We start from the raw sequence: 27,102 nt of genomic DNA, 5'->3' as shown, positions 1-27,102 counted from the left end.
TATCTATCTATGCAATTGTATATATGCAGTGTGTGTGTATATATATATATATGGGCATATATGTGTATATGTGTGTGTGTATATGTGTATATATACACACACATTTGACCCTTGAACAGTGCAGGGGTTAGGGACACTGACCCTCATGCAGTCAAAAATCTGCATATGACTTCTGACTCCCCAAAAACTTAACCACTAATAGTAAGAGCCACAAGAGATCACTTTTTACTGTGATATGCAATTTACCGAAGACAAATTGCTCACGCAGAGACGAGAGAAGATTCCGCAGAGACTAGAGAAGATTCGCATCATGGGCTTTTAAGCAGATACACTTGAGCTCATCACAATAGCAACAGGAGGTGGCTACAAAATTGCTACAGTAGTACAATGTTTACTACAGTTTATTTTACGCTCTTGTGATTTACCACTGCATCCTTAGGGTTGTTTACATTTCTCTCCACTGTGAATGGCCCCCCAAAAAAAGCAAACTAAACCCAAAGCAAGCAGAGGCAAGTTAATACAGATTAGAACAAAAGTAAGTGAAATAGAGAATAGAAAAACAATAAAGAAAAATCAATGAAACTAAAAGCTGTTTTGAAAAGATCAATAAGGGACAAAACTTCCTCTAGACTTACCAAGAAAAGAAGAGAAGACTCAAATTAGTATAATCAGGAATGAAAGAGGGGATGTTACTACTAACCTTACAGAAATAAAAAAGGATTATAAAGAAATACTATGAACACCTACATGGCAGCAAATCAGATAACTTAGATGAAATGGACAAATTTCTAGAAAGTCACCACTACCAAAACTGGCTCAAGGAGGAATAGACATTATGGATAGACTTATAACAAGTAAAGAGACTGAATTAGTAATCTAGAAACCACTCACATAGAAAAGCCTGGGCCAGATGGGTCTACTGGTGAGTTCTACCAAATATTTAAAAAACAATAAATACCAATCTTGTTCAAAATTTTCCATGAAAAAAAAAAAAAGAAAAGAAAAGGAGGGAATATTCTCCAATGCATACTACAAAGCCAGTGTTATTACCCTGATACCAAATCTAGACGAATATATCACAAGGAAAGGAAACTATAAGCCAATATCTCTTATGAATATAGACCCCAAGTCCTCAACAAAATACTAGTTAGCCAAATTTAGCAACATATAAAAAGGGTTATACACCAGACCAAGTGGATTTATCCCAGGAGTGCAAGGTTGGGCTAACACACACAAAAATCAATTAATGTAATTAATATATCCCACTAACAGAATAAGGGACAAAAACCACACGATCATCCCAATTGATACAGAAAAAGCATTTGACAAAAATGTGACTCCTCTTCATGATTAAAACATTCAACAAACTTGAAATAGAAGAGAATATCATCAACCTGATAAAAGGCATCTATTAAAAATCCACACCTAACATTACACTTAATGGTAAAAAGCTGAACGGATTCTCCCTAAGACCAGGAGTAAGACAAGGTTGTTTGCTTGTGCCACTTTCATTCAACACTAGGTTGGAAGTTTTGACCAGGGAAATAAGGTAAGAAAATGAAATAAAAGGCATCTATGTTGGAAAGAAAAACGTAAGACTATCTCTATTTACAGATGGTCTTAGAGACAGAAAATCCTAAAGAATCTACTAAACTACTAGAACTTACTTACAAGCTCCATAAGATTGCAGGATATAGGAATCAACTGTATTTCTTTTTTTTTTTTAATTTTTTTTTTTAACGTGTATTTTTGAGACAGAGACAGAGCATGAACAGGGGAGGGGCAGAGAGAGAGGGAGACACAGAATCTGAAACAGGCTCCAGGCTCTGAGCTGTCAGCACAGAGCCCAACGCGGGGCTCGAACTCACGGACCGCGAGATCGTGACCTGAGCCGAAGCCGGACGCTCAACCGACTGAGCCACCCAGGCGCCCCAGGAATCAACTGTATTTCTATATACTGCAATGAACAATTCAAAAATGAATAAAGTAACAAAAAGAAAATAATCCCATTTGCAATAGCGTCAAAACAATAATTAGGAATAAATGTAGCAGCAGGGCACCTGGGTGGCTCCATCAGTTAAGTATCCAACTCTTAATCCCAGGCAGGTTCCACACTGTCAGCGCAGAGCCCCACGTGCGGCTTGATCCCACCAACCGTGAGACCATGACCTGAACTGAAATCAAGAGTCGGATGCTTAACCAAATGAGCCACGCAGGTGCCCCAAGCGTCCAATTCTTGATTTTGGCTAAGGTCATGATATCATGGGGTTCGTGAGACTGAGCTGAGAGCGTGCAGGCTGCTTGGGATTCTCTCTCTCTGCCCCTACCCCACTCTCTCTCTCTCTCTCAAAAATAAATAAACTTTTAAAGAAAGAAATAAATGGGGCACCTGGGTGGCTCAGTCGGTTAAGTGTCTGACTTTGGCTCAGGTCATGATCTCACGGTTCATGAGTTCGAGCCCCATGTTGGGCTCTGCACTGACAGCTTGGAGCCTGCAGCCTGCTTCGGATTCCATGTCTCCCTTTCTCTCTGCCCCTCCCCTGCTTGCACTCTGTGTGTGTCTCTCTCTCAAAAATAAATAAAAACATTTAAAAATTTCATTAAAAAATTATTAAAAAAAGAAATAAAGAAAAGAAAGAAATGTAGCAAAAGAAGTGCAAAACTTGTACTCTGAAAATGAAAACATTTTTTTAATGTGAGTATTTTGTTAAGTTTATCTATTTTGAGAGAGAGGGAGAGTGAGTGCATGCAAACACAAGCAGGGAAGCAGGGGAGGGGCAGAGAGTTGGGAGAGAGAGAGAGAGAGAGAGAATCCCAAGCAGGCTCTGCACTGTCAGCGTGGAGCCTGGTGTGGCTCCGTGAGATCATGACCTGAGCCAAAATCAAGAGTCAGAACCTTAACTGACTGAGTCACCCGAGCACCCCGGCTATAACACATTTCTTAAAGAAGTTAAAAGTTAAAGACTGAAATAAAATGGAAAGATATACAAGCTCATAGATTAAAAAACTTAATATTGAATGTTAACATTAAGATGGCAATCCTCCCCAAATTGATCTTCACATTCAATGCAGTCCCCATCAAAATTCCAGCTGGCTTCTTTGCAGAAATTAACTGATCCTAAAATTCATATGAAAATTCAAAGGACTCCAAATAGCCAAAATAATCTTGAAAAAGAACAAAGTTGGAGAACTCACGCTGATTTTAAAATGTACTACAAAACTACAATGATGACAGTGTGATACTGACACAAAGATAGATACATAGCTCAGTGAGATAGAATTTAGAGTCCAGGGGCGCCTGGTGGCTTAGTCAGTTAAGCGCCCAACTTCAGCTCAGGTCATAATCTCCCAGTTTGTGAGTTCGAGCCCCACATCGGGCTTTGTGCTGACAGCTCAGAGCCTGGAGCCTGCTTCGGATTCTGTGTCTCCCTCTCTCTCTGCCCTTTCCCCACTGAAGCGCTGTCTCTCTCCCTCTCTCTCTCTCTCTCTCTCAAAAATAAATAAACATTAAAAAAAATTTTTTTTTTTAATTTAGAGTCCAGAAATTAACCTTCACTTTTATCATCATTGATTTTTTTGAAAGGTTACCAAGGTAATTCATTGATGGGAACCATCTTTTCAACGAATGGTGCTGGGTCAACTGGAAAGGAAGTTGAAGCCCTATCTCATACTATATACAAAAAATGATAACTCAAAATGGATCAAATACCTAAATGTAAAACTATGAAAGTTTTAGGAGAAAATACAGTTATAAGTCTTCATGGGCTTAGATGAGCTAATGGTTTATTTGAGATGACATCAAAGGCACAAGTAACAAAAAACAGATAAACTGGAATTCATCAAAATTAAAAGCTTTTGTGCTGCAAAGGACACCATCAAGAATGTGAAATGACAACCTGAGAATGGGAGAAAACATTTTCAAATCATGTATCTGATAAAGGATTTGTGGTTTTTGTTTGTCTGTTTTGGGAGAGAGAGAGGGCACAAGTAAGTGAGGAGCAGAGAGAGGGAGACAGAGAAACCCACGGAGAGACAGGGAGAGAGAGAGAATCCCACACAGGCTCCGCACTGTCAGCACAGAGCCCAAAGAGGGACTTGAGCTCAGGAACCATGAGATCATGACCTGAGCCAAAGTTGGATGCTTAACCGACTGAGCACCCAGGAGCCCCTTGACAATAGATTTGTATCCTGGATATATAAAGAAACTTTGTAACTCAATAATTAAAAGACAAATAATGCAATTAAAAAATAGGCAAAGTGGGGCGCCTGGGTGGCGCAGTCGGTTGGGCGTCCGACTTCAGCCAGGTCACGATCTCGCGGTCCGTGAGTTCGAGCCCCGCGTCGGGCTCTGTGCTGACAGCTCAGAGCCTGGAGCCTGTTTCCGATTCTGTGTCTCCCTCTCTCTCTGCCCCTCCCCCGTTCATGCTCTGTCTCTCTCTGTCCCAAAAATAAATAAACGTTGAAAAAAAAATTAAAAAAAAAATAGGCAAAGTATCTGAATAGACATTTCTCCAAAGAAGATACACAAATCGCCAATAAAGCACTCGAAAAGATGTGCCACGTCATTAGCCATCAGGGAAATGCAAATCAAAACCACAATGAAATGCCACTTCAGACTCACTAGGAAGGCTATAGTTTAAAAGACAAAAACAAATGTCGATGAGGATGTGGAGAAACCCTCAAATACTACTAGTGGGACTATAAGATGGTTCTACTGCTTTGAGAAAAGTCTGGCAGTTCCTTCAAAAGTTAAACATAGAATTACCATATGACCCAGCAATTCTACTCCTTCCTTGGTATATACCAAGAGAAACGAAACCTATGTCCACACAAAACCTTGATCCCAAAGGTTAAAAGCAGCATTGTTCGTAATAGCTAAAAGGTGAAAATGACCCAAACGTCTGTCAAGCGATGAATGGATGAACAGCATGTGCAACAGTACTTGGGAATAAAGTGTAAGGAAGTACCGGTACATGCTACACATGGATGGTCCTAGAAAACACGGTGAGTGAAAGAAGCCAGACACAAAGGTCACACGTTAGAGGATTCCAGTCACAGGAAATGTCTAGAACAGGCGAATCTGTAGAGACAGAAAGATGAGACGTTGTCTAGAGTGGAGGGTGGGGTTGAGGAAACGCTGGAGTGGAGAGTAACTGCCAAAGAATAGGGGCTGTATTTTAGGGTGATGAAGAGGTTCTAAAAGGAACGGTGGTGCTGGTGGCACACCTCCGTGAGTATACCACAAACCCCCGAACTGCACACTCAACTGCATGGGATGTGAATTCGATCTTGATAAACCGTTACTGAAAAAAATAAAAGAAAGTAAGTACATAACTTCAGATGAAAGAAAAGGCGGCATGTTTAAGACAAAAAGAAACAGGGGCACCAGGGTGGTTCAGTTGGTTAAGCGCCTGACTTCAGCTCAGGTTACGATCTCATGGTTTGCGAGTTTGAGCCTGGGGTTGGGCTCTGTGCTGACAGCTCGGAGCCTGGAGCCTGCTTCGGATTCTGTGTCGCCCTCTCTCTGCCCCTCCCCCACTCACACTGTCTCTATCAAAAATAAACAAATATTTAAAAAAAAATTTTTAAAAAGACAAAATGAAGCAAAAGAGAGAAAAAGAAGCAGAACAGATGGAACAAAATAAAGCAGAAAATTGAATGTTAGACATAAATCCAAATATATATACGTACATAAAATAAATGGTTAAAATTCCTAAAAACACAACTAATTATATGTTGTTTATAAAACAAACTGAAAACATAAGAATATAGAAAAGATAAAAGTAAAAGGATGAAAAAAATACAGGGGAGTCTGGCTGGCTCAGGTCGCTTAAGCGTCCAACTCTTGATCTCAGCATCATGAGTTTGAGCCCCACATTGCACAAGGTGTGGAGCTACTTAGGAATATATATAGTAAACAACTCAATGAAAGTTGTTACAGTTATATTACCACATAAAAGATGTTAAGTAAAACAATTTAAGACCAAAAAGGTCAATTCATAATGTTAAAAGCTCAATTTATTAAAAATAGATCTACCCTATGACCCAGCAATAGCACTGCTAGGAATTTGCCCAAGGGATACAGGAGTGCTGATGCATAGGGGCACTTGTACCCCAATGTTTAGAGCAGCACTCTCAACAATAGCCAAATTATGGAAAGAGCCTAAATGTCCATCAACTGACGAATGGATAAAGAAATTGTGGTTTATACACACAATGGAATACTACATGGCAATGAGAAAGAATGAAATCTGGCCATTTGCAGCAATGTGGATGGAACTGGAGGGTATTATGCTAAGTGAAATAAGTCAGTCAGAGAAGGACAGATACCATATGTTTTCACTCATATGTGGATCTTGAGAAACTTAACAGAAGACCATGGGCAAGGGGAAGGGGAGAAAAAGATACAGAAAGGGAGGGAGGCAAACCATAAGAGACTCTTAAATACTGAGAACAAACTGAGGGTTGATGGGGAGTGAGGGGTGGGGAAAGTGGGTGATGGGCATTGAGGAGGGCACCTCTTGGGATGAACACTGGGTGTTGTATGGAAACCAATTTGACAATAAATTATGTTTCATATTTAAAATTTTTTTTTTTAATGTTTATTTATTTTTGGGACAGAGAGAGACAGAGCATGAACGGGGGAGGGGCAGAGAGAGAGGGAGACACAGAATCGGAAACAGGCTCCAGGCTCCGAGCCATCAGCCCAGAGCCTGACGCGGGGCTCGAACTCACGGACCGCGAGATCGTGACCTGGCTGAAGTCGGACGCCCAACCGACTGCGCCACCCAGGCGCCCCTATGTTTCATATTTTAAAAAAGCTCAATTTATGAAGAAGATAATTTAAATTGTATGTCATTCTTGGGGCGCCTGGGTGGCTCAGTTGGTTGAGCATCCGACTTTTGATTTCCGCTCAGGTCATGGGGTCATAGGATCGAACCTCACCCTGGGCTCTGTGTTGAGTGTGGAGGCTGCTTAAGATTCTCTCTCTCCCTCTGACCCTCTTTCCCACTCATGCTCTCTCTCTAAAGTTAAAAAAAAAAATTGTATGTAATTCTTTATCTTTCTTATTATCTGTCTCTCCCAACTAAAGCAGGAATTTTTATCTGTTTTGCTCACTGAAATATCTGTAACAACTACTCCAGTGCCTGGCATGTAGAAGCCCTCAATAAACATTTGTTGAATAAATTAATACATACCCCCAAGGTACATAATGCAACAAGTGATAGAATAATAATGAATACACTGAAAGCAGAGTAAGGAATAACAGATCAATCTACAAGTGCATAATTACATCAGAAGACAAATCAGTAAGGATACAAAAGATTTGAACAGCATGGTTAACAATCATGAACTGAAAGACAGACATACAGAAAACACTGTAGCTAATAATAGGTACACGTTTTCAGGCACAAAGAAACATTCAGAGAAACAGACATACGCTGGAACATTCAACAAGTCTCAAACTTAAAGGACTCACATAGTACAACCATCAAATAATCTATGTAATTATGCGATATAGAAGATAACCAGAGAAACTTGAAGATACTGAATATTTCATAATAATAAGGAATTACTGGTAATTCTTTAGTGTGATAGGGTATGGAGTTATGTCTTTCAAAGAGTTTAACCTTTTAGGGACACCTACAGAAATATTTATTGGTGAAATGATATCTACAATTTATTTCCAAGTAGTTTGGGAACAGAGGTACTAGTAGAGGGAGGTGGGCAGGAAAATAGATGAAGTGAGACTGGCCATATTTGTTGAAACTAGATCATCCCAGGGGGTCATTGTACAATTATCTCTGATGTTCTGTGTTTTTAGCCTTCCGCAATAAAAGTTTTGCAAAGAGAATCTTAAATATATATAACCTGTACCCAGCAATTATACTTTTAAGATATATTTACACACGAACTATGTATAACATAATAAGCTTTTGTAGTAACAAAAAATATGGAGGGAAACTATTTACTCAGTCCATTTATGATGACAAAATGATGCAACATTCATACAATGGAATATTGCGCAGATGTAAAAACAAAGAATAAAGCTCTAGATGGATGGCCATTGAAAGATCTTTAAGAATTATTGTCAAGATATAGAAAAACAAGGTGCAGGACGTGTGTTTAATATACTAAATATTGTGTGTAAAAAAGAGAGAAAAAGCAATAAGCTTCTCTAGTCCTAACTGCTTGTGAACCCCGGAGAAAGGCTGGAAACACACATGAAGCACTCAGAACAAGGTGACCTGTACGGGTGGGAAGCCACAATGGGAACTGAGCAGGTGGGAGAGCAGTTGGGGAGCGAGAATTTTCATTGTTCACCTTTCTATATCTTCTGGGTTGTGAATCATGAGAAAACATGATCCATTTGAAATTTAGATGAAGAAATTTATAATGGCCACAAAAAGTTGTTGTGAGAAATACCTAAAGCAGTACTTGGAGGGAAATTTATAAGAAACATTTATTAAAAAAAAAAAAAAAAAAAAAAGGAAGAGCTGAAAATGAAGGAATTAAGCATTCATTTCAAGAAGTTGAAAATAGAACGGTAAAATAAACTCAAGAAAGCAGAAGGAAGGGGGCGCCTGGATGGCTCAGTCAGTTAAGCTTCCGACTTCAGCACAGGTCATGATCTCACAGTTCATGAGTTTGAGCCCCTCGCCAGGCTCTCTGCCTGCTTTGAATCCTCTGTTCCCCTCTCTCTCTCTGCCCCTCTCCCACTCTGCCCTTCCCCCACTAATTCTCTCCCCCTCTCTCTCTCCTGAAAATAAACATTAAGAAACAAAAGAGGGGTGCCTGAGTGGCTCAGTCAGTTAAGCATCCAACTCTTGATTTCAGCTCAGGTCATGATCTCACGGTTTGTCAGTTTGAGCCCCACATTGGGCTCTGCACTGACATCGTGGAGCCTGCTTGGGATTCTGTGTCTCCCTCTCTCACTGCGCCTCCCCCGCTCATGCTCACGCACTCATAAATACATAAAAATTTTAAAAATTAAAAAATTTTTAAAAAGCATAAGGAAGGAAAATAGTGAAATTAATAAAATAGAAAACAAATACAATACAGAAATTCAAAAGAGCCAAAATAGTTGGTTCTCTGAAAAGAGGATTACAACTGACCAAACTCTGGTGAGACTGACCAATAACAAAAGAGGCCAAAATCCCCTCAGGAACGAACAGAAAAACCTACTCATAGATGCTACAGAGATTAAAAAATAATAGAAGGGTATCGTGAACAACTTCATGACAATAAATCTGAAAAATCAGATGAAATAGAAAAATTCCTAAAAAATACAACTTACTAAAACTGACCCAACTAGCAATAGAAAACCTTGAATATTCCAAAAACTACCAAAGAAAATCAAGTTGAAACTCTTCCCACAACAAAAACATAGACAAACATGATTTTACAGGTGAATTCTTGCAAACACTCAAGGAGTAAAAAATTGTAATCTTAAACATTCTTCAGTGTATAGAAAAAGTGAGAACATTTTGAACTCATTTTTTGAGGGGAGCATAACCTTGTTACCAAAACATGATAATGACAGTACTAGAAGGAAAAACTACAGGTCAATATTTCTCAAGAGAGATATATAAGTCCTTTAAAAACCAGCAAACTGAATCCAGCAAGACCTAAAAAGGATAGTCAAGGATAATACATATGACCAAAGTCATTCATTTCAGGAATGCAAAATTGGTTTAACATTAGAAAATCAATAAATGGTTTAATTTCAAATGGAAGTTTGGCTTAATATTAGGATATCAACTAAGTATATTAGTTTAAATCAGTTTCATATTAGTAAATAAATACTTGGAAAAAATGATCAGTTCTTAGGAATCAGTGAAATGCAAATTAAATTCATAATGAGATACCGTCATACATCCAATAAGTCAATAAAAATTTGAAAGTCTGGTAACATATGTTGGCCAGGATATGGAATGTTGGGAATATTTTTGCAATAAGGATATGAATGGGAACAAAAACTTTGGAAAATATTCTGCAGTGCCAAATAAGGTAGAACAGGAGCTTACTACCATATCCTACGACCCAGCAATTGTACACCCAGGCAAATTTCTCCATCAAGAAATTCTCGCACATTGTATCAGGAGGTACTTAAAAGAATTTTGCATATAGCAGCAGTTTCTGGGAATAGCAGAAAACTGGAAACAACCCAGATGTCCACGAAAAGTAAGGTGGATGAACAGGGGATAATGAAATATACGAAGGAATACTAGACAGGCATGGAAGTGTCCTAGAGGTACCGCCATGGACAGAAATGAATCTCACACACGCAGTACTAGGCAAAAGAAACAGATCCCAGATTTCCTTGTATGCACTCTGCATGCTTTCATACAATATGACACCATTTGTATAAAGTTCAGAAAAAAAAAAAGCCTAAATTAAATGAGGTGCCTGCACAGATGGCAAAACCTAGAGAAAAGCAAAGGAATTCTCCTTATCAGGTTAGGACGGCTGTTAGCTCTGTGGTGAAGGGAGACAGAGGGATGCACCGTGTGGGGGCACGGAGGTGTTTTTAAGGTACTATCTGCATCCTTCCATAACCCAAGGCGATTAGATAGGTATTTCCTTTATTATATTATTCCTTACACAATACACACGTTTTATACCATTTTATGTATTGTGGCATATTTCACAATATTTTTTTATGTGATTAGAAAAAAGAGGGCCACAACATTAAGGTACAAGAGAATATAAGAGGAATAATTTACCATGAAGATATCACAACTCTAAATTTACATTTCTCTGACACAGCCTCAAAATAGATGAAGGGAAAATTAACAAAATTGCCAAATCCACCATTACAGAGAAAATTTTAATGCACCCCTTTCAATAATAACTGGCCACCTGGCCAAAAAACATTAGTAGGTAACTTGACCAATACAGTTAGAGTCTTGAACTAAATAGAGAAAACACATGCTATCAAGTGCACCCACACCATTTTTTAAAGTTCGCCACAGAGAAAATCTTGATACAACAAATCACTGACACGATGGCCTAAAATTAGAAATCAATAGCCATATATAAAAACAAAAATAGGGGCACCTGTGTGGCTCGGTACGTTGAGCAACTGACTTTTTTTTTTTTTTTTCTCTCAACGTTTATTTATTTTTTGAGAGAGACAGAGTGTGAGGGGGAGAGGGACAGAGAGGAAGATACAGAATCGGAAGCAGGCTCCAGGCTCTGAGCTGTCAGCACAGATCCAGATGCGGGGGCTCGAACTCACGAAGGGGTAAGATCGTGACCTGAGCTGAAATCCCACGCTCAATAGACTGAGCCACCCAGGCGCCCAGAGCAACCGACTCTTGATTATGGTTCAGGTCATGATCTCACGGTTTGGGATTGAACCACACATCTTGGGCTCTGCGTTGAGCTGACAGCGCGGAGCCTGCTTGGGATTTTCTCTCTCTCTCTCTCTCTCTCTCTCTCTCTCTCTCTCTCTTTCTCTCTCGCTGCCCCTCCCCCACTTGCTCTCTAAATAAATAAACTTAAAAAAATAAAAACAAAAATAAAAGACATTTGTTTAGAAATATAATAAGCGTAAATCTAAAATAAGTTCTCAAGCAGAGCACAAATAACAATGACAATGGAAATGCTGCATATCAAAACTTGAGGGATGCAACCCACATGGAGTTAAATGGACAGCTTTACCCATGCGTGAGTAGGAAAGGAGAGTCCGTGAAGCATCCCACGGTTCCTATTATGGACAAAGGGATAATCTCTCTCTTATACAAAGAGTTCTTATCAGTTTAGAAGAAAAAGATCAACAATCGATTAGGGAAATAAGCAAAGAATTTGGATGGTTGAAAGAAAAGAGTAAAGGCTGAAAGAGAGAAATGCCTCTTAAATATGATTAAGATTATATACCTTTTGCCAAGATAAATGCAAGTTAAAACCATACTAAGAAATCACTGTTTATCTGAGGCCTGTCTGATGATTGGCCCAAATCTGAAAGTTTAAAAATACATTGGGTTGGCATGGCTGCAGGGGAACAGGCATTCTCATACATTGCTGGAGGGAGAGTAATTTACCTAAGCAGGGTAACTTGGCAGTACATATAAGAATTCCACCAATCTACTTCTAGGAATTTAACCTACATATTCTCTGTGAATAACCTACATTATTCACTGCAGTACTTTTGTGTTAATAAGAGTTAAAACAACCTAAATGTCCATCAACAAGGCACTATTTAGCCAAATGATAGTACAGTGTATAAAAGAATAATTGCAGGGTGCCTGGGTGGCTCAGTCAGTTAAGCATCTGACTTTGGCTCAGGTCATGATCTCATGGTTCATGAGTTCAAGCCCCGTGTCGGGCTCTGTGCTGACAGTTCAGAGCCTGGAGCCTGCTTTGGATTCTGTGTCTCCCTCTCTCTCTCTGCCCCTCCCCTGTTCACGCTTTGTCTCTGTCTCAAAAATAGATAAACATTAAAAAAAATTTTTTTTAATTTAAAAGAATGATAGCAACTATAAAAAATAGAACAAGAGGGGGATAGGCAAAATGGGGGAAGGGGGCCAAAAAATACAAACTTGCAGTTATAAAATAAGTAAGTAATGAGGATCTACAGCATGGTGATTATAGTTGATAATATATTACACATTTGGAAGTTGCCAAGAGTGTAGATTCTACCAGTTCTCATCACAAGGGAAAACAATTTTAACTATATGTTGACAGAGGTTAACTAGACTCATTGTGGTGATCATTTCACAATATATACAAATATTGAAACATATTGTGCACCTGAAACTAATATAATGTTATATGTCAAATATACCTCAGTAAAAAGATAGGTAAACAAACAGAAAGAAAAACAAAGGAAGGAAAGGAGGGAGGAAGGGAGGAAGGAAAAGGAAATTATTTATATATGTATTTGGCAAGGGCTCAAAGATAAATGTTTGTATGTGCATTTAAAAAAAAAAATCTCTGAGTCAGGGAGCCTGGCTGGCTTAGTCAGTAGAGCATGTGTCTTTTGGAGTGGTGAGTTCGAGCCCCACCTTGAAGGTAGAGTTAACTTAAAAAAAAAAAAAAAAAAATCTCGGGGCACCTGGGTGGCTCAGTCAGTTAAGTGACTGACTTCAGCTCAGGTCATGATCTTGTGGTTCGTGAGTTCGAGCCCCATGTCGGGATCTGTGCTGACAGCTCAGAGCCTGGAGCCTGCTTTGGATTCTGTGTCTTCTTCTCTCTCTGCCCTCCCCTGCTCACTCTCTGTCTGTCTCTCTCTCTCAAAAATAAATTAGCATTTAAAAACTTAAAAAAAAACAATACAAGAAAATTATAGACCAACTCACTTATGAAAATAGCTGTAAAATCAATTAAAATATTAGGAAGCTAAATATATCACTTTATTAAGAATATTTCAAGGGGTGCCTGGCTGGCTCAGTAGGAAGAGCATCTGATTCTTGATCTCAGCTCAGGTCTTGATCCCAGGATCATGAGTTCAAGTCCCACACTGTGCTTTGCACTGGGCACAAAGCTTACTTAAAAAATAATAATAAAATAAAATCTTAAAAAAAAAAAGGCAAAAAGGAAACTTTATGACCATGGATTATTCCAGAAATGCAAGGGTAAAAAAACTTAGAAAATGAATTAGTTGAATTCAAATAAAGATGAAAAACCATATGACCATCTCAATAGATATATAAAAAACATGGGTTAAAATTCACACCTACCTATGATGAAAATATTACACAAACTAGGAATAAAATAGATCTTCATTCAGCTGGTAAAAGGTGTCTACAAAAACCCTGCAGGAAAACACGATGTTAATAGTGTAACCTCCGTAGTACTCTCTTTAAAATCAAGCCAAAGATGCCTACCTCACCCCTTGAATTGCACTGCAGGTATAAGAAAAATGGCATATATAAGGATTAGAAAGGAAGAAATCAGAGTGTGTCTATTTGCAGATGACATTATTATTCACATAGAAAATCCATGAGAACCTGCAAGCTATTATAATGTAACTTTTAAAGGATGTCATTTACAATAGCATCAAAAACTATAAGGTAACTGTAGGCTTGAAACATTTGCCCACATGCACAAGTCACAAACAAAAAGCTACAAGGTATCTAGGACTAACCTCAAATGAGATCTATAAGAGCCTTCACAGAGAAAATTAAAATCTTAGTTTGGTACAAGGCAGTAAGTAAATAGAAGTAAATATTATATTCATTGTGAATGAAAAGTCAATATCATAAAATATCAATTCTCTCCAAATTAATATAAAATTCAATGTAATTCCCCATTAAAATCCCCAAAAGACTTTTTTCACAGAACTTGTCCAATAATAGCTCAGACAGTTTTGAAGAACAAAGAAAAATGCATACTATCAGATACCAAGACTTACTAAAAAGCTATAGTATGTAAAACAATGTGAGTTGGCACAGGAATAGACAGACTATTGAAACAAAAAAGAAGCCAAGAAGAAAATGCACATATGTATGGCAACTTGATAAATGCCTGATGTGGCACTATAAATCAGGGAGAAAATATGGCCTGCTCAATAAATGATGCTGGGACAGCCAGTTATCCAGATGAAAAATAGCTATATTTAGGTTCTAAGCTTACACATGACACATTAAATTGTTTATGGAATTAAAGTCTAACATATGAGAAGAAAACTTCTATAATTTGAAAAATATAAATGAAAAGGATTTAATAAAAGACATAAAATATACAAACTATAGAAAAACACTGAAATTTTTAATCATATTGGAATTTTTAAATTTTTTTTTAAATTTTTTTTTTCAACGTTTATTTATTTTTGGGACAGAGAGAGACAGAGCATGAACGGGGGAGGGGCAGAGAGAGAGGGAGACACAGAATTGGAAACAGGCTCCAGGCTCTGAGCCATCAGCCCAGCGCCCGACGCGGGGCTCGAACTCACGGACCGCGAGATCGTGACCTGGCTGAAGTCGGACGCTTAACCGACTGCGCCACCCAGGCGCCCCTGGAATTTTTAAATTTTTAAGTTAAAAGTACATTTGAGATACTATGAACAAAAGAAGAAGACAAGCTATAGCTAGAGTATAGGAGATTAAGGAATTAAATCTGGAATATATGAAGAAGGCCTTCCTAACTCATTCTGTGAGGCCAGCATTACTCTGATACCAAACCCAGACAAAGATATTACAAAACCGCAGACCAAGATCCCTTGTGAACACAAATGCAAATTTTCTCAACAAAATACTAGCAAACGAAATTCAGCAGCATACTGAAAGCATTATGCATCATGATTCCTGTGGGATTTATTCCAGGAATGCTAAGATGGTTCAATGGACAAAAATCAATCTGCACACTACAATACACCACATTAACAGAATGAAGGAAAAAGCCACATGATCATCTCAACTGTGAACAAAGAATTTGAAAGTCAACACCCTTTCCTGATAAAATCACTTGAAAAACTAGGAATAGAAAAGAATGTCAACATGATAAAGGCCACATATGAAAACCCCAGAGCTAATAGCATTACTTAATGGTGAAAGACTGAAAAATTTTCCACGAGTAATAGGAACCAAGATAAGGATGCCCACTTTATGTCGCTTCTATTTAACATAGTACCAGAAGTTATAACCAGAGCAAATTAGGCAAGAAAAATAAATAAAGGGCATCCAAATTGGAAAGAAAGAAGTAAAATCATCTCCGTTCACAAGTGACACGATATTACACACAGAAAATCCAAAAGAACCCCCCCCCACACACACACAAACCCTATCACAGATAATAAATAAATTCAGCAAGGTTTCAGGACATAAAATCAACATGCAAATATCAGTTGTATTTCTGTATATTTGCAATAAACAAGCCAAAAAGGCAATTTCTTAAGTGTTTATTCATTTGTTTTAAGACAGAGAGAGAGCACATATGCATGGGGGAGGGGGAGAGAGAGAGGGAGATACAGAATCCTAAGCAGGCTCCATGAGCATAGAGCCTGATGTGGAACTCAGTCTCACAACTGTGAGATCATGACCTGAGCCAAAATCAAGAGTCTGACACTTAACCAACTGAACCACCGAAGTGCCTCTAAAAAGGCAATTTAAAAATTTTTTTCACTTACAATAGCATCAAAAAATAAACTATTTCGGATAAATTTCTCAAAGGAGGTGAAAGACTTACACATGGAAAAGTACAAAATTACAAAATACTACAGAAATTATAGAAGACACAAATAAACAGAAAGATAGCCTATGTTCATGGACTAGAAAACTTAATAGTAAGATGGCAATACTATACAAAGTATCTCATATTCAATACATTCCCTATCAGAATCTCAATGGCTCTTTTTATAGTCAGAGAAAAACCCATCTTAAAATTCATATGGAATCGTAAGGGATCTCATATAGCCAGAACAATCTCAAAAAAAAAAAAAAAAGAACAAAGTTGGAGGACTCAACACTGCCTAATTTCAAAACTTACTACAAAACCACAGTAATCGAAACAGTGTGGTACTGGCATAAGGACAGACATACAGGCCAGTGGCATAGAATAGAGCTGAGAAATCACCCTAGCATATTTGCTCATTTGATTTTCAACAAGGGTATTAAGACCATTCAAAGAGACAAGGATAGTATTGTCAACAAATGGTGCTAGAAAAACTGGATATTTACATGCAAACAAATGAAGGTGAATCCTTACCTTACTTTGTATACAAAAATAAACTCAAAACTATAAAACTCTTAGAAGAAAACAGAAGTAAAAATCATCATGACTTTGGAATAGGCAATGATTTCTTACGTATCAGGCCAAAAGCACAGGCGATAAAAGAAAAAATAGGTAACTTAGACTTCATCAGAATTAAAAACTTCTATGCATCAAAAAACACTACTAAGAGAGTGAAAAAGCAGGGGCACCTGACTGGTTCAGTAGGTAGAGCATGTGATTCTTGATCTCAGGGTCATGAGTTCAAGCGCCATGTTAGGCATGTAGTCTACTTTAAAAAAAGAGAGAGGGGCGCCTGGGTGGCTCAGTCGGTTAGGCGTCCGACTTCAGCTTGGGTCACGATCTGGCAGTTCGTGAGTTCGAGCCCTGCGTCAGGCTCTGGGCTGCTGGCTCGGAGCCTGGAGCCTGCTTCCGATTCTGTGTCTCCTTCTCTCTCTGCCCCTCCCCCGTTCATGCTCTGTCTCTCTCTGTCTCAAAAATAAATAAACGTTAAAAAAAATTTTTTTTTTAATAAAAAGAGAGTAAAAAACAACCCACAGAATGGGAGAAAATCATATATATACATACACACACACATATACATATATATTTGCAAATCATGTATCGATAAGTGATTAATATCCAGGATATATAGAAAACTACCACAACTCAACAATAAAAAACAACTCAATTAAAAAATGGGCAAAGGATTTAAATAGACCTTTCTCCAAAGAACATATACATATAGACAATACCCACATGAAAAGATGTTCAACATCATTAGTCATTAGGAAAATGAAAATCAAAACCACAATGAGATACCACTGCATATCCATTAGGATGGTTATTATAAAAAATAGTAATAATAAGTACTGGAGAGGGTGGGGCAACTGGGTGGCTCAGTCGGTTAAGCTCTGACTTTTTAAAAAAAATTTTTAATGTTTATTTATATTTGAGAGAGAGAGAGGGAGAGGGAGAGGGGCAAAGAGAGAGGGAGACACAGAATCTGAAGCAGGCTCCAGGCCCTTGGTTCTCAGCACAGAGCCCAATGCGGGGCTTGAACCCACGAACTGTAAGCTCATGACCTGAGCCAAAGTCAGACACTTAACCAGCTAAGCCACCCAGGTGCCCCAAGTGTCTGACTCTTGATCTCAGCTCAGGTTACGAACTCAACAGTTGTGAGATTGAGCACCACACTGGGCTCTCTGCTGTTAGCACAGAGCCTACTTCAGTTCCTTTGTCCCCCCTCTCTCTCTCTCTGCCTCTCCCCCCTCCCTCTCTCTCTCAAAATAAATAAACTTAAAAAAGAAAAAGACATTGAGAGGCACCTGGGTGGCTCAGTTGATTAAGTGTCCGACTTTTGATTTTGGCTCAGGTCATGATCTCATCGTTCATGGGATCAAGCCCTGCATCAGGCTCCATGTGACTGACAGTGGAGAGCCTGCTTGGGATTCATTCTCTCTCTCCCCCTCTGCACCTCCCCCACTTAATCTCTCTCTCTGTCTTTCTCAAAATAAATAAACATTAGAAAATAGAAAAAGTGAGCAATGCACCAAATTCACCAATAAAATATGCTTCTGGGTATTTTCCTCAAAGAAACTCTTGCACATTCACAATGAGACCTACATTGTAGCACTGTGTATAAAAGCATTAGAGTTGAAATCCAACTTTTCCTCAACAGAGGAATAGTAAGTAAACAATGAAACACACAGCCATTAAAATCATTGACCTAGATCTCCATGTCATGCCACAGAATGGCAAACAGTGATTAGCGAAAAAGCAAGTTGATACCACTAATGTATAATTTTAAAACACAAAACATATATGGTGTCTACGATACATGTATGACTAATAAAAGTACAAAGCAAGCATGAAGATGGTTGTGGTTGTTTCTGGAGAGGAGGGAGAGAGAAGAAATGAGAAGGTGGGCTTTAACTACATCTTTCATTAGCATGTTATTCCTTTCTGATGCAAATATGGCAAAATGTTAACATCTGTTTCACTTGGCAGTGGATTTATGGGTCTCTATGACATTATTTTTGTAAGTCCAAGATGTTTCACAATTAGAAATTAAAAAGTAAAAAATCTGAGATCTCTGTGAAATCTCACTTAGTATAAGAATTGAGATAGGGATCCAAATTTGCTTAATTCCAGATGGCTAACCATTCCCAAACCCCATGGAAAAACCGCAATTTTACCAAACACCATGCACACGGCTCCTACCCAGGAGGCATTGGGAAGGTAGGACTTCACTATGCTTGCCCTGGAGGCAGGAAGGTGGTGGGGGGAGGCAGGGGGAACGTGGTTTAGTCAATCATGAAGGCAACAAACTTGGGTGGTCTATCAGGATGTAAGGACTAAAAAATGAGGGGCGCCTGAGTGGCTCAGTCAGTTGAGCTTTGGGCTCTTGATTTCGGTTCAGGTCATGATCTCACGGTTTGTGAGTTCGAGCCCCGTGTCAGGCTCTGAGCTGACAGTGAGGAACCTGCTAGGGATTTTCTCTTTCCCTCTCTCTGCCCCTCCCCCACCCACGTGTGCTCTCTCTTTCTTTCAAAACAAATAAACTTCAAAAAAATATAAAAATAAAAAATGAGAAACAGCCAGACAGGAATGCCCTCAACTTTCTGCCACTACCACCTCCAGACTCCCCACCAAATACACCACCCTTTCATTCCCAGTTACAACCCTAGATCTCCTCTCCTCAGGGTAACTGTTCTCCTGTGTTCTGTATCCCAGCTCTGCCCCATTCTCTTCCCCTTCTTTCTGCTATAACTCAATCTCTCCTTTCTATCAGGTCCACCCAAAAGCATTTACACATGCTCCCAATTTAAAACGCGAAAGAACACCCTCTCCAACCCTATAACCCCTCCAACTAGTGCTCACCTTTTCCCTCCCCTGCATATCGAGACTTCTTCCAAGGTTTCCACTTCTTCATCTCCTCTTCAGCACCCCACAGAAACTGCTGTAGCAAAGTTCACCAGTGACCTCTGTCATTAAGTCCAACCAAAGGACTGGTGAGGGGAGACTGGGAGTAGAGGACTTAGAAATTTTCATCTGGTTCCCATGACTACTGCCGGAGTTCTTATTTCCTTGTGAATGCTTTGCTTTTATTAAAATAATAATTCCCATGACCACCCACAAGCAGTTTTTAATCCTCCTCTTCCCTGAAGGTTCAAATGCTACTGACGCCCTGGGCCAGCCCCTCTTTGAGATGTGTCACTGTAGTCTCCTTTCTGGCCCCTTCTCGGCAAAGCCCCCTTCCACCCATGCTTTCAATGATGGCTTCCTCAATGTTCTGTTCCACCTTTTCCACTATATACTGTTTCTTTGGGGGGATTTTACCCAGACCAAGACTCCAACTGTAGCCAATATGTTGATGACTCCCAGCCTTCTGGGTTCAATTCGGATCTCTCTCCTGAGTTCCAAACCCACAGATCTAACAGTCTCCTCAGAAATCTCTACTTGGATGTCTGCAGCCACCAAAATCATCATACTCAAAACCAGAATCATCACTTTCCTTCACCAAACCTATTCTTCTTTCTACTCTACCTAACTTAGGAACCACCATCTATCCATGCTCAACCCAAAAACCTATGAGTCTTACTCTATTGATTCTGTCCCCTAAATCTCCCTCCAAATTCACATTTCTTCATCCCTGGGCCACCTTCTTTTCTCACCTGGATCACTGCAACCACTTCCTAACTGGCCTCCCAATCATTTGCTACATTCCAGCCAGAGTGAGCTTTCAAAACCAAAACTGAATATGTCATCATCCTCCTTAAGATATCTCATTAGCTTCCCCCTTATTTCTCGGATTGTCCAAACCCAACATAGCTACAGAGCTTCATGACCTGCACGCTGACCCCTAATTGCTGCCCAGCCTCACCTCCCACACTCCCTTCCCACAATTCTCTCCAGTCACCGCGAAAAGCTATCAACTGCCCCTTGTCTCCAGGCCTATGGCACTTAGCGGACCTTCCACTTGGAATGCCCTCTTCCCTCTACCCCTCCTCTACAGCTGCTGGACTAGCTCCTCATCCTTCAACTTTCAGTTCAAAGGTCACATTCTCCAGGAAGCCTCTCCTTCAGCTAGACTTGGCTAGTTCCTTTATTGTGCATCCCCCTTATCACCCCCATGATATGTAGTTCACCTGTCAGACTTTGTCCTGCTTGCTATGGCTGTTTATTTCATGTCTGTCTCCTGAGAGCAGGACTAGGTCTCTCAGTCACCACTTCATCCCCAGTTTCTATGACAGGGCTTGGTGCAGGGCATATGTTCAATAGATAAGAGGAAAGTGCAGTCTTTGCCCTCAGTTCTTGGCCTACTGAAGCTGCAAATAACAAAAATAATTAGAATATAATAAAGTAAGTGCTTATAATCAATTATGTATGTGTGTAGATGCTTGTGGGTTGCTATGGTCTGAATGTTTGTGCCCCTCGAAAGGTCTTATGTTGAAATCCTATGCCCAAGGTGATGATATTAGGAAGTGGGACCTTTAGGAGGTGCTTAGGTCGTAAGGGTAGAACCTTCATGAATGGGATTAAAGTTCTTATAAAAGAGGCTCCCCAGAGCTCCCTAGCCCCTTCCACCATGTGAGAATAAACAAGAAGTCTATGACCTGGGCCACACTAGCACTCTGATCTCTAACTTCCACACTCCAGAATTGTTAAGAAAAAAATTTCTGTTTATAGGCCATTCAGCCTGTGGTATCTTGTTCTAGCAGCCCAAATAGACTAAGCCATGGATATATGTGGACATGGATATGTGGATGTGAAACGCTGAAGAAACCTAACTCACCTTCTGGCTTAGCCAAGAAAGTTCACATAAAATCGATGACATTTGAACCGGCTTATTATTCATTCCAGTCATTCAACAAATAACTCCTGGGCACCTACTTGGTGCCAGGCATTGTTCCAGGCACCAAGAATACAGCAGGAAATAAGACAAACAAACAAAAATAAGAAGAAGAAAGAAAAGACAAAGAAGAAGAAAGAAAAGAAGACAGACATTGTCCCTGCCTTCCTGGAGCTTATTCTAGTTGGGGTAGACAGACAGGGACGTTAAATTCCAACAAATAAGATAATTTCAGGAAATGATACATGCTTTGAAGAATATAAAACCCTGTAGGTGTTTACCCAGATGGCGGCAGAAGGCTGCATGTGTTCTGTGTGCCAACATCAGGGCTAACCTGTGGAGGTGTACAGGGATATATAACTTGAATGACAGGGTGGAGCCTACCGCTCAAAGATCTGGAGGAAGACAGCTTTCAGCAGAGGCAACAATGAGACCCACTGATTCAAAGAACAGAAAGAAGGCCAGTGGGGCAGATACACAACGAGTATTTATATCTCCGGCCCAGACCTCATCCCTGAACTCCAGAATCACAGAACCAACTACCAACTGGACATCGCCACTGGATGTCTAGAGTCATTGTGACCTCCATCAACCTGGGTTCCCCTCCAAACCCAACCCTTCCCATTCTAGTAAATGACAGTTGCATTGTTGCATTTGCTCAAGCCAAAAACCCCAGAGTCATACTTGACTCCACCCCATGCCCAATCCATCAATAAATCTTCTTGGGTCCACCTTCAAAATATGTCCCAAACCCGAGGGCTTCCCATCACCTCCCAGGCACTTCAGTCTGTGCTGAAGTATTTGGATCTTAGCCTTTGTGCAAGGCAGAATCACGGAAGGTTTTCCAGGACAGGACAGAGAAGTGACACTTGCCGTAGGGGTGTGTTGGAGTCAGCTCACACCAGTTCACAAGAGCCAACTGGAAAATTTTCAGGAATGTTGCCAGATGGTTGACATCACAGTGACAGCATGAATTTGGCCACGGTAAGACTACTTATACCACAGATACTGGTAAACATTATAGATCAAGGCTCCCCCCTCCATGCCCCCCCCACTCTCTCCTGGCCATCAGAATGCTCAACATTTACCAGCATACAACTGCATGTGCAAGTCTGTATTACAGAAAGATCCTTCTTGTGTCATCGGGTGTGTGATTCTTATCTCTATAGGTGTTTACGTTTGCGAATACACGTTAGCACCCGAAGAACCTTTCCCACCATATATCTGCCTGCTTGCCTGAACTCAGTTAGGGAGCACTAGATCGGGAGCATCCGAAAAGAGGCTGTTGGCAATGATGCAGGTGAGAGATGAAGGCACCAAGCATAGGAAAGAAGCCAGTGGTCAGAGAAATCTAGAAATAGGACGAATAGGCTTTGTCATTTACTCTGAGAGAACTAGATTCCTTTCCTTCACACCACTCCTCAGTTTGTAGTCACAGACCCATTTCTGTGATTCTTCTTTAACATGTCTTCCTGTCTAGACTGTACATCCCCTGAGGGCAGGGGCTGTGTGTCTGCCCAGCACTGTAGCCCCAGAGCAGGGCCCAATGCTTACACCTGCACAGCCTTACTGACGAGTCATTAAATGAAGAACGGAAGACGAAGTAAAGGAGAAGGAAGAGTCAGTAATAACGCTCAGAAGAAGAAACATGGGAAAAAGAATAAGTGTGGCTAGTGGTTCAGAGGGAAGGAAATGTTGACTTCAAGTGCCCGGGACTATCCAGGCAGTGGCATCCAGCTACCAGCTGGAAATATGAGTCTTAAACTTAAGAGTCTTGGGTCTGAAAGAGACCTTCCTGAGTATGACATGCAACCCTTCCCTCTTCCCTTAGAGTCTGAATTGTCACTAAAGGAGTGTCAACTTCCCTCTCTTAAGACTCACCCGAACCTCGGCCTCCCGTGGCCTCCCATTAAGGTCGCACTTGGACCCGTTGCCATAGGTCTGGCTGTGGTAGCGTTTCAGACGATGCTGCTTGGAGGCCTGGGGAGGACATCAAGAGGGAGGGCGGGGGCAGAAGAAAGACAGCAAAGAGAAAAAATGGCACTTTGTCCTAATGGCCACCGAGCCCCAAGCAACATGTCAGCTAATCCTGACCCTCCCCTTCTCGTTAGGGCTCTGAGTCTACAGCCAGGACCCCTTTCTCTCCCAACCCCAAACTCCTGCCACCTTGGCTGTCTCATCATCCCAGTCGAAGGCCGATTGGTAGTAGCCGAGATAGAGGACTTCACCTTTGATCTCTGAATCTACAAGAGAAACCACAGTGAAGCACCGTTACTCCCTTCTAAGAGGACTAAGAGGGAAGGGGACTGGGGAGGCAGGTCACCTTCTATGAAGTGTTGCTGAGGGCTTAGGGAAAATGTAGGCATGAGTCACCTTCCATGTGGTACTGCTGGATGTGGCGTCCGTAACAGAATTCATATGTCCACCAGTCCTTGGTCTGACAATTAAAAAAAAAAAGAACAATCAAGGGGATAGCGTGCAGATGTCTCTGCTTGGAACCTGAATCTCTCCTAGCTCCAAGACACAAAACCTCTCATCTACTTCTCATCCCCTCTGCTTCCATACTCAATTCTCCAGATTCTCAGTGATGAGGAAGGGCTGCTTTCCTTCTGTGACTGGGAGAAATGCCTCTAAAGTATGTTTTTCACCTGTGGTCTTTCCACGCCTCCCTTTTTAAAGATTTTTTTTTTTTAAATCCTTCTTCGCCTTTTATAAAGATAAGAAATCATGGTATCCTTGAAGCACCTGGACCAGGAAAATTTGAACATTCAAATATTAATTGAACTTCTACAACATTCCTTGTGCTGTTCTAGCCACCGGGGATACAACTGTGAACAAGATAAATTCTCTGACCTCATGGACTCATATTCCAGTGCTGGGACTCAGACTAAAAAAAATAAATAAATAAGCTGATGATTCAGTTAATAAGATGATTTCAGATCATGAAAAATGCCATGATGAAAATAAAATAGGACACCGGCAGAAAGTGACGGGGGCAGGGGGTGACTTTACCAGGAAGGCTTCTCTAGGAGAATGTCCCTCCTACCCTACAGTGACCCTCTTTAGGCACCTCAATCTTGGCTTAACCATCACTCTGAGGTCTTCTGTCCTAACCCTCCTCTACACTCAGCAAAGTGTCATCAGTGGTTGCAGGATTCTTTGCTTCTGTACAATATGTCTACTTGTCCAATGGCCTTTTTAACCCCCATAGGTCCTCTCGTCCCTCCCCATTCATGGGCACTCCGGTTCCCAGATAGATAGCTAGTTCCCAAGCCCTCATTCCATTCTTCCCAGCCCCTTTCACCTTCAGCAAGCAAGGAGCATCTTTCATTGGGCTCAACAGCTCAGGGATCCCAGGCCCTCGGTAAGCAGGTGCCTCCTCCTCCCTTTCACGCTGGAAGTGAATAGCTCCAGCTGGCAGGCGACATTCATAGCGCTGTTTGTACTTAGAGGAGACAATCACCACGTCCGAAGCTTGGCTCTGGGAAAGACGGAGGTTCGGGGGGCAGGGAGGCAAAGATTGGCTGGGATCAGAGAGAACAACGAGATCCCTCTTCGGATCCTGGGGAAGAGCCCAGTCAAGTCAGAATGAGCCACAAGTCTTCCAGCTGTGTTTGGAGGCTGAGGGGAACGAGCACTCGCACTTCTCTCCCGGGAGGAGTCTGGGTGCTTCTATCTGGAACCGAAGCTGACAGCGGGAAGCCCCACCCCTCCCAGTCCCTAGCCCCAGGGGAATGGGTCTCCGTCTACGGTCCTTAGGAGTCATCGTAAAACCCCTACCTACTCCTCCCGATTCTTCTTAGGCGCCCTATGCAGACTCCACAGCGGCCCTTCTTCCTCTATCTTTCCCCCCTTCCCCTTGCCCCAGATCCTCGCCCTTCCACGCCTCCACACCTGCCCTCCCATGACAGGCAACGGCAGGATCTCGATCCCATAACGCATCTCACTCAGTTCCTCTAGATTCAGGCTTCCGACACCGCCGGCCAGAGTTGCGGGTAACAGGAGCCCCAGAAGTAGCAGCCCCAACAGGCTGGACAGCAGCGTTTCCGCCGCCATCTTTCGTTCACCTTCTTACTCGGGGCAGCTCCTTCCGCCCTAAACCTGGCAGCGGCCTCACCCCGCCCACGAACGCCGAAAGGTCTCATTGGTTGAATGTTCTGTCCCTCTTACCTACCCAATTCCCATTTGTAAACGTGGCTCCAAAACCCTCCGGGAGGTGGATCACGATGATAAGCAAAACCACTCACTGCTCCTGATTGGTCAGAGATGCCAACCAATCATCGAGGAGCTCAGACCTCCTCCCACCCCCACCCCCCCCACCCCCAGTTCCAGAGAGGTGAGGTCTAACGCCCGGGCCCTTTGAAGCAATCTTTCTGTCTTCTTCCAGGTGTCACGCGCATCTCTTTTTCTTTTTTTTTTTTTTTTTAAGTGGTTTCTTGCATTGTAGACTGCTCCCGCCAGGTGGAGGATTGAGACCGATGGGTGGTGCATGCAATACGCCTGAAAGTTACTTAATACTTGTTGCAAAATAATTATTATTTGGCACAAAAACAGACGTTAAGATCAATGGAACATAATAGAGAACCCAGAAATGGACCCAACAAACGTATGGCCAACTAATCTTTGATAATGCAAGAAAGAGTAGCCAATGGAATATAGACAATCTCTTCAGCAAATGGTGCTGGGAAAACTGGACAGCGACGTGCAGAAGAATGAACTTGGACCACTTTCTTACACCATACTCAAAAATCAACTCAAAATGGATGAAAGACCTAAATGTAAGACAGGAAGCTATCAAAATCTTAGAGGAGAAAGCAGGCAAAAACCTATTTGGCCTCAGCCACAGCAACTTCTTACTCAACATGTCTCCGGAGGCAAGGGAAACAAAAGCAAAAATGAACCTTTGGGACCTCATCAAAACAAAAAGCTTCTGCACAGCGAAAGAAACAATCAGCAAAACTAAAAAGCAACCGATGAAATGGGAGAAGATGTTTGCACATGACATATCAGATAAAAGGTTACTATCCAAAATCTATAAAGAATTTATCAAACGCAACACCCCAAAAACTAAGTGAGGAAAGGGGCAAAAGACATGAATAGACACTTCTCCAAAGAAGACATCCAGATGGTGAACAGACACATGAAAAAATGCTCAACATCACTCATCATTAGGGAAAAGCCATATTGAGATAATACCTCACACCTGCAGAATGGCTAACGTTAACAACTCAGGCAACAACAGATATTGGCAAGGATGCGGAGAAAGAGTATCTCTTTTGCACTGCTGGTGGGAATGCCAACTCATGCAGCCACTCTGGAAAACAGTATGGAGGTTCCTCAAAAAATTAAAAATAGAACTACCCTACGACCCAGCAATTGCACTACTAGGTGTTTATCCAAGGGATACAGGTGTGCTATTTCAAATGGGCACATGCACCCCAATATTTATAGCAGCGCTATCGACAATAGCCAAAGTATGGAAAGAGCCCAAATGTCCATCAATGGATGAATGGATAAAGAAGATCTGGTACGTATATATTTATATATATTAGGTGTATAATGGAGTATTACTTGGCAATCAAAAAGAATGAAAT

At 41.0% G+C, this 27,102-nt stretch overlaps 1 protein-coding gene across 5 annotated transcripts in view; it reads right to left on the bottom strand.

Moving 5' to 3' along the window:
- The window catches only part of OS9 (OS9 endoplasmic reticulum lectin), a 31,382-nt gene extending 5,788 nt beyond the window's left edge, over window positions 1-25,594 (bottom strand). For all 5 annotated transcript variants that reach the window (XM_030323054.1, XM_030323056.1, XM_030323057.1 and 2 more), the window contains exons 1-5: window positions 25,403-25,594; window positions 24,813-24,989; window positions 23,882-23,945; window positions 23,675-23,751; window positions 23,390-23,488 (exon numbers count right to left, since the gene is read on the bottom strand). In XM_030323054.1, the coding sequence (XP_030178914.1) occupies window positions 23,390-23,488; window positions 23,675-23,751; window positions 23,882-23,945; window positions 24,813-24,989; window positions 25,403-25,564 (579 nt within the window). In that variant the 5' untranslated portion in view covers window positions 25,565-25,594. The remainder of the gene's footprint in view (window positions 1-23,389; window positions 23,489-23,674; window positions 23,752-23,881; window positions 23,946-24,812; window positions 24,990-25,402) is intronic.
- Window positions 25,595-27,102: the final 1,508 nt, after the last annotated feature.

This window comes from Lynx canadensis, chromosome B4 (assembly GCF_007474595.2).
Source record: "Lynx canadensis isolate LIC74 chromosome B4, mLynCan4.pri.v2, whole genome shotgun sequence".
NCBI classification, from domain to species: domain Eukaryota; kingdom Metazoa; phylum Chordata; class Mammalia; order Carnivora; family Felidae; genus Lynx; species Lynx canadensis.
This window is presented reverse-complemented; position numbering and strand designations above follow the sequence as displayed.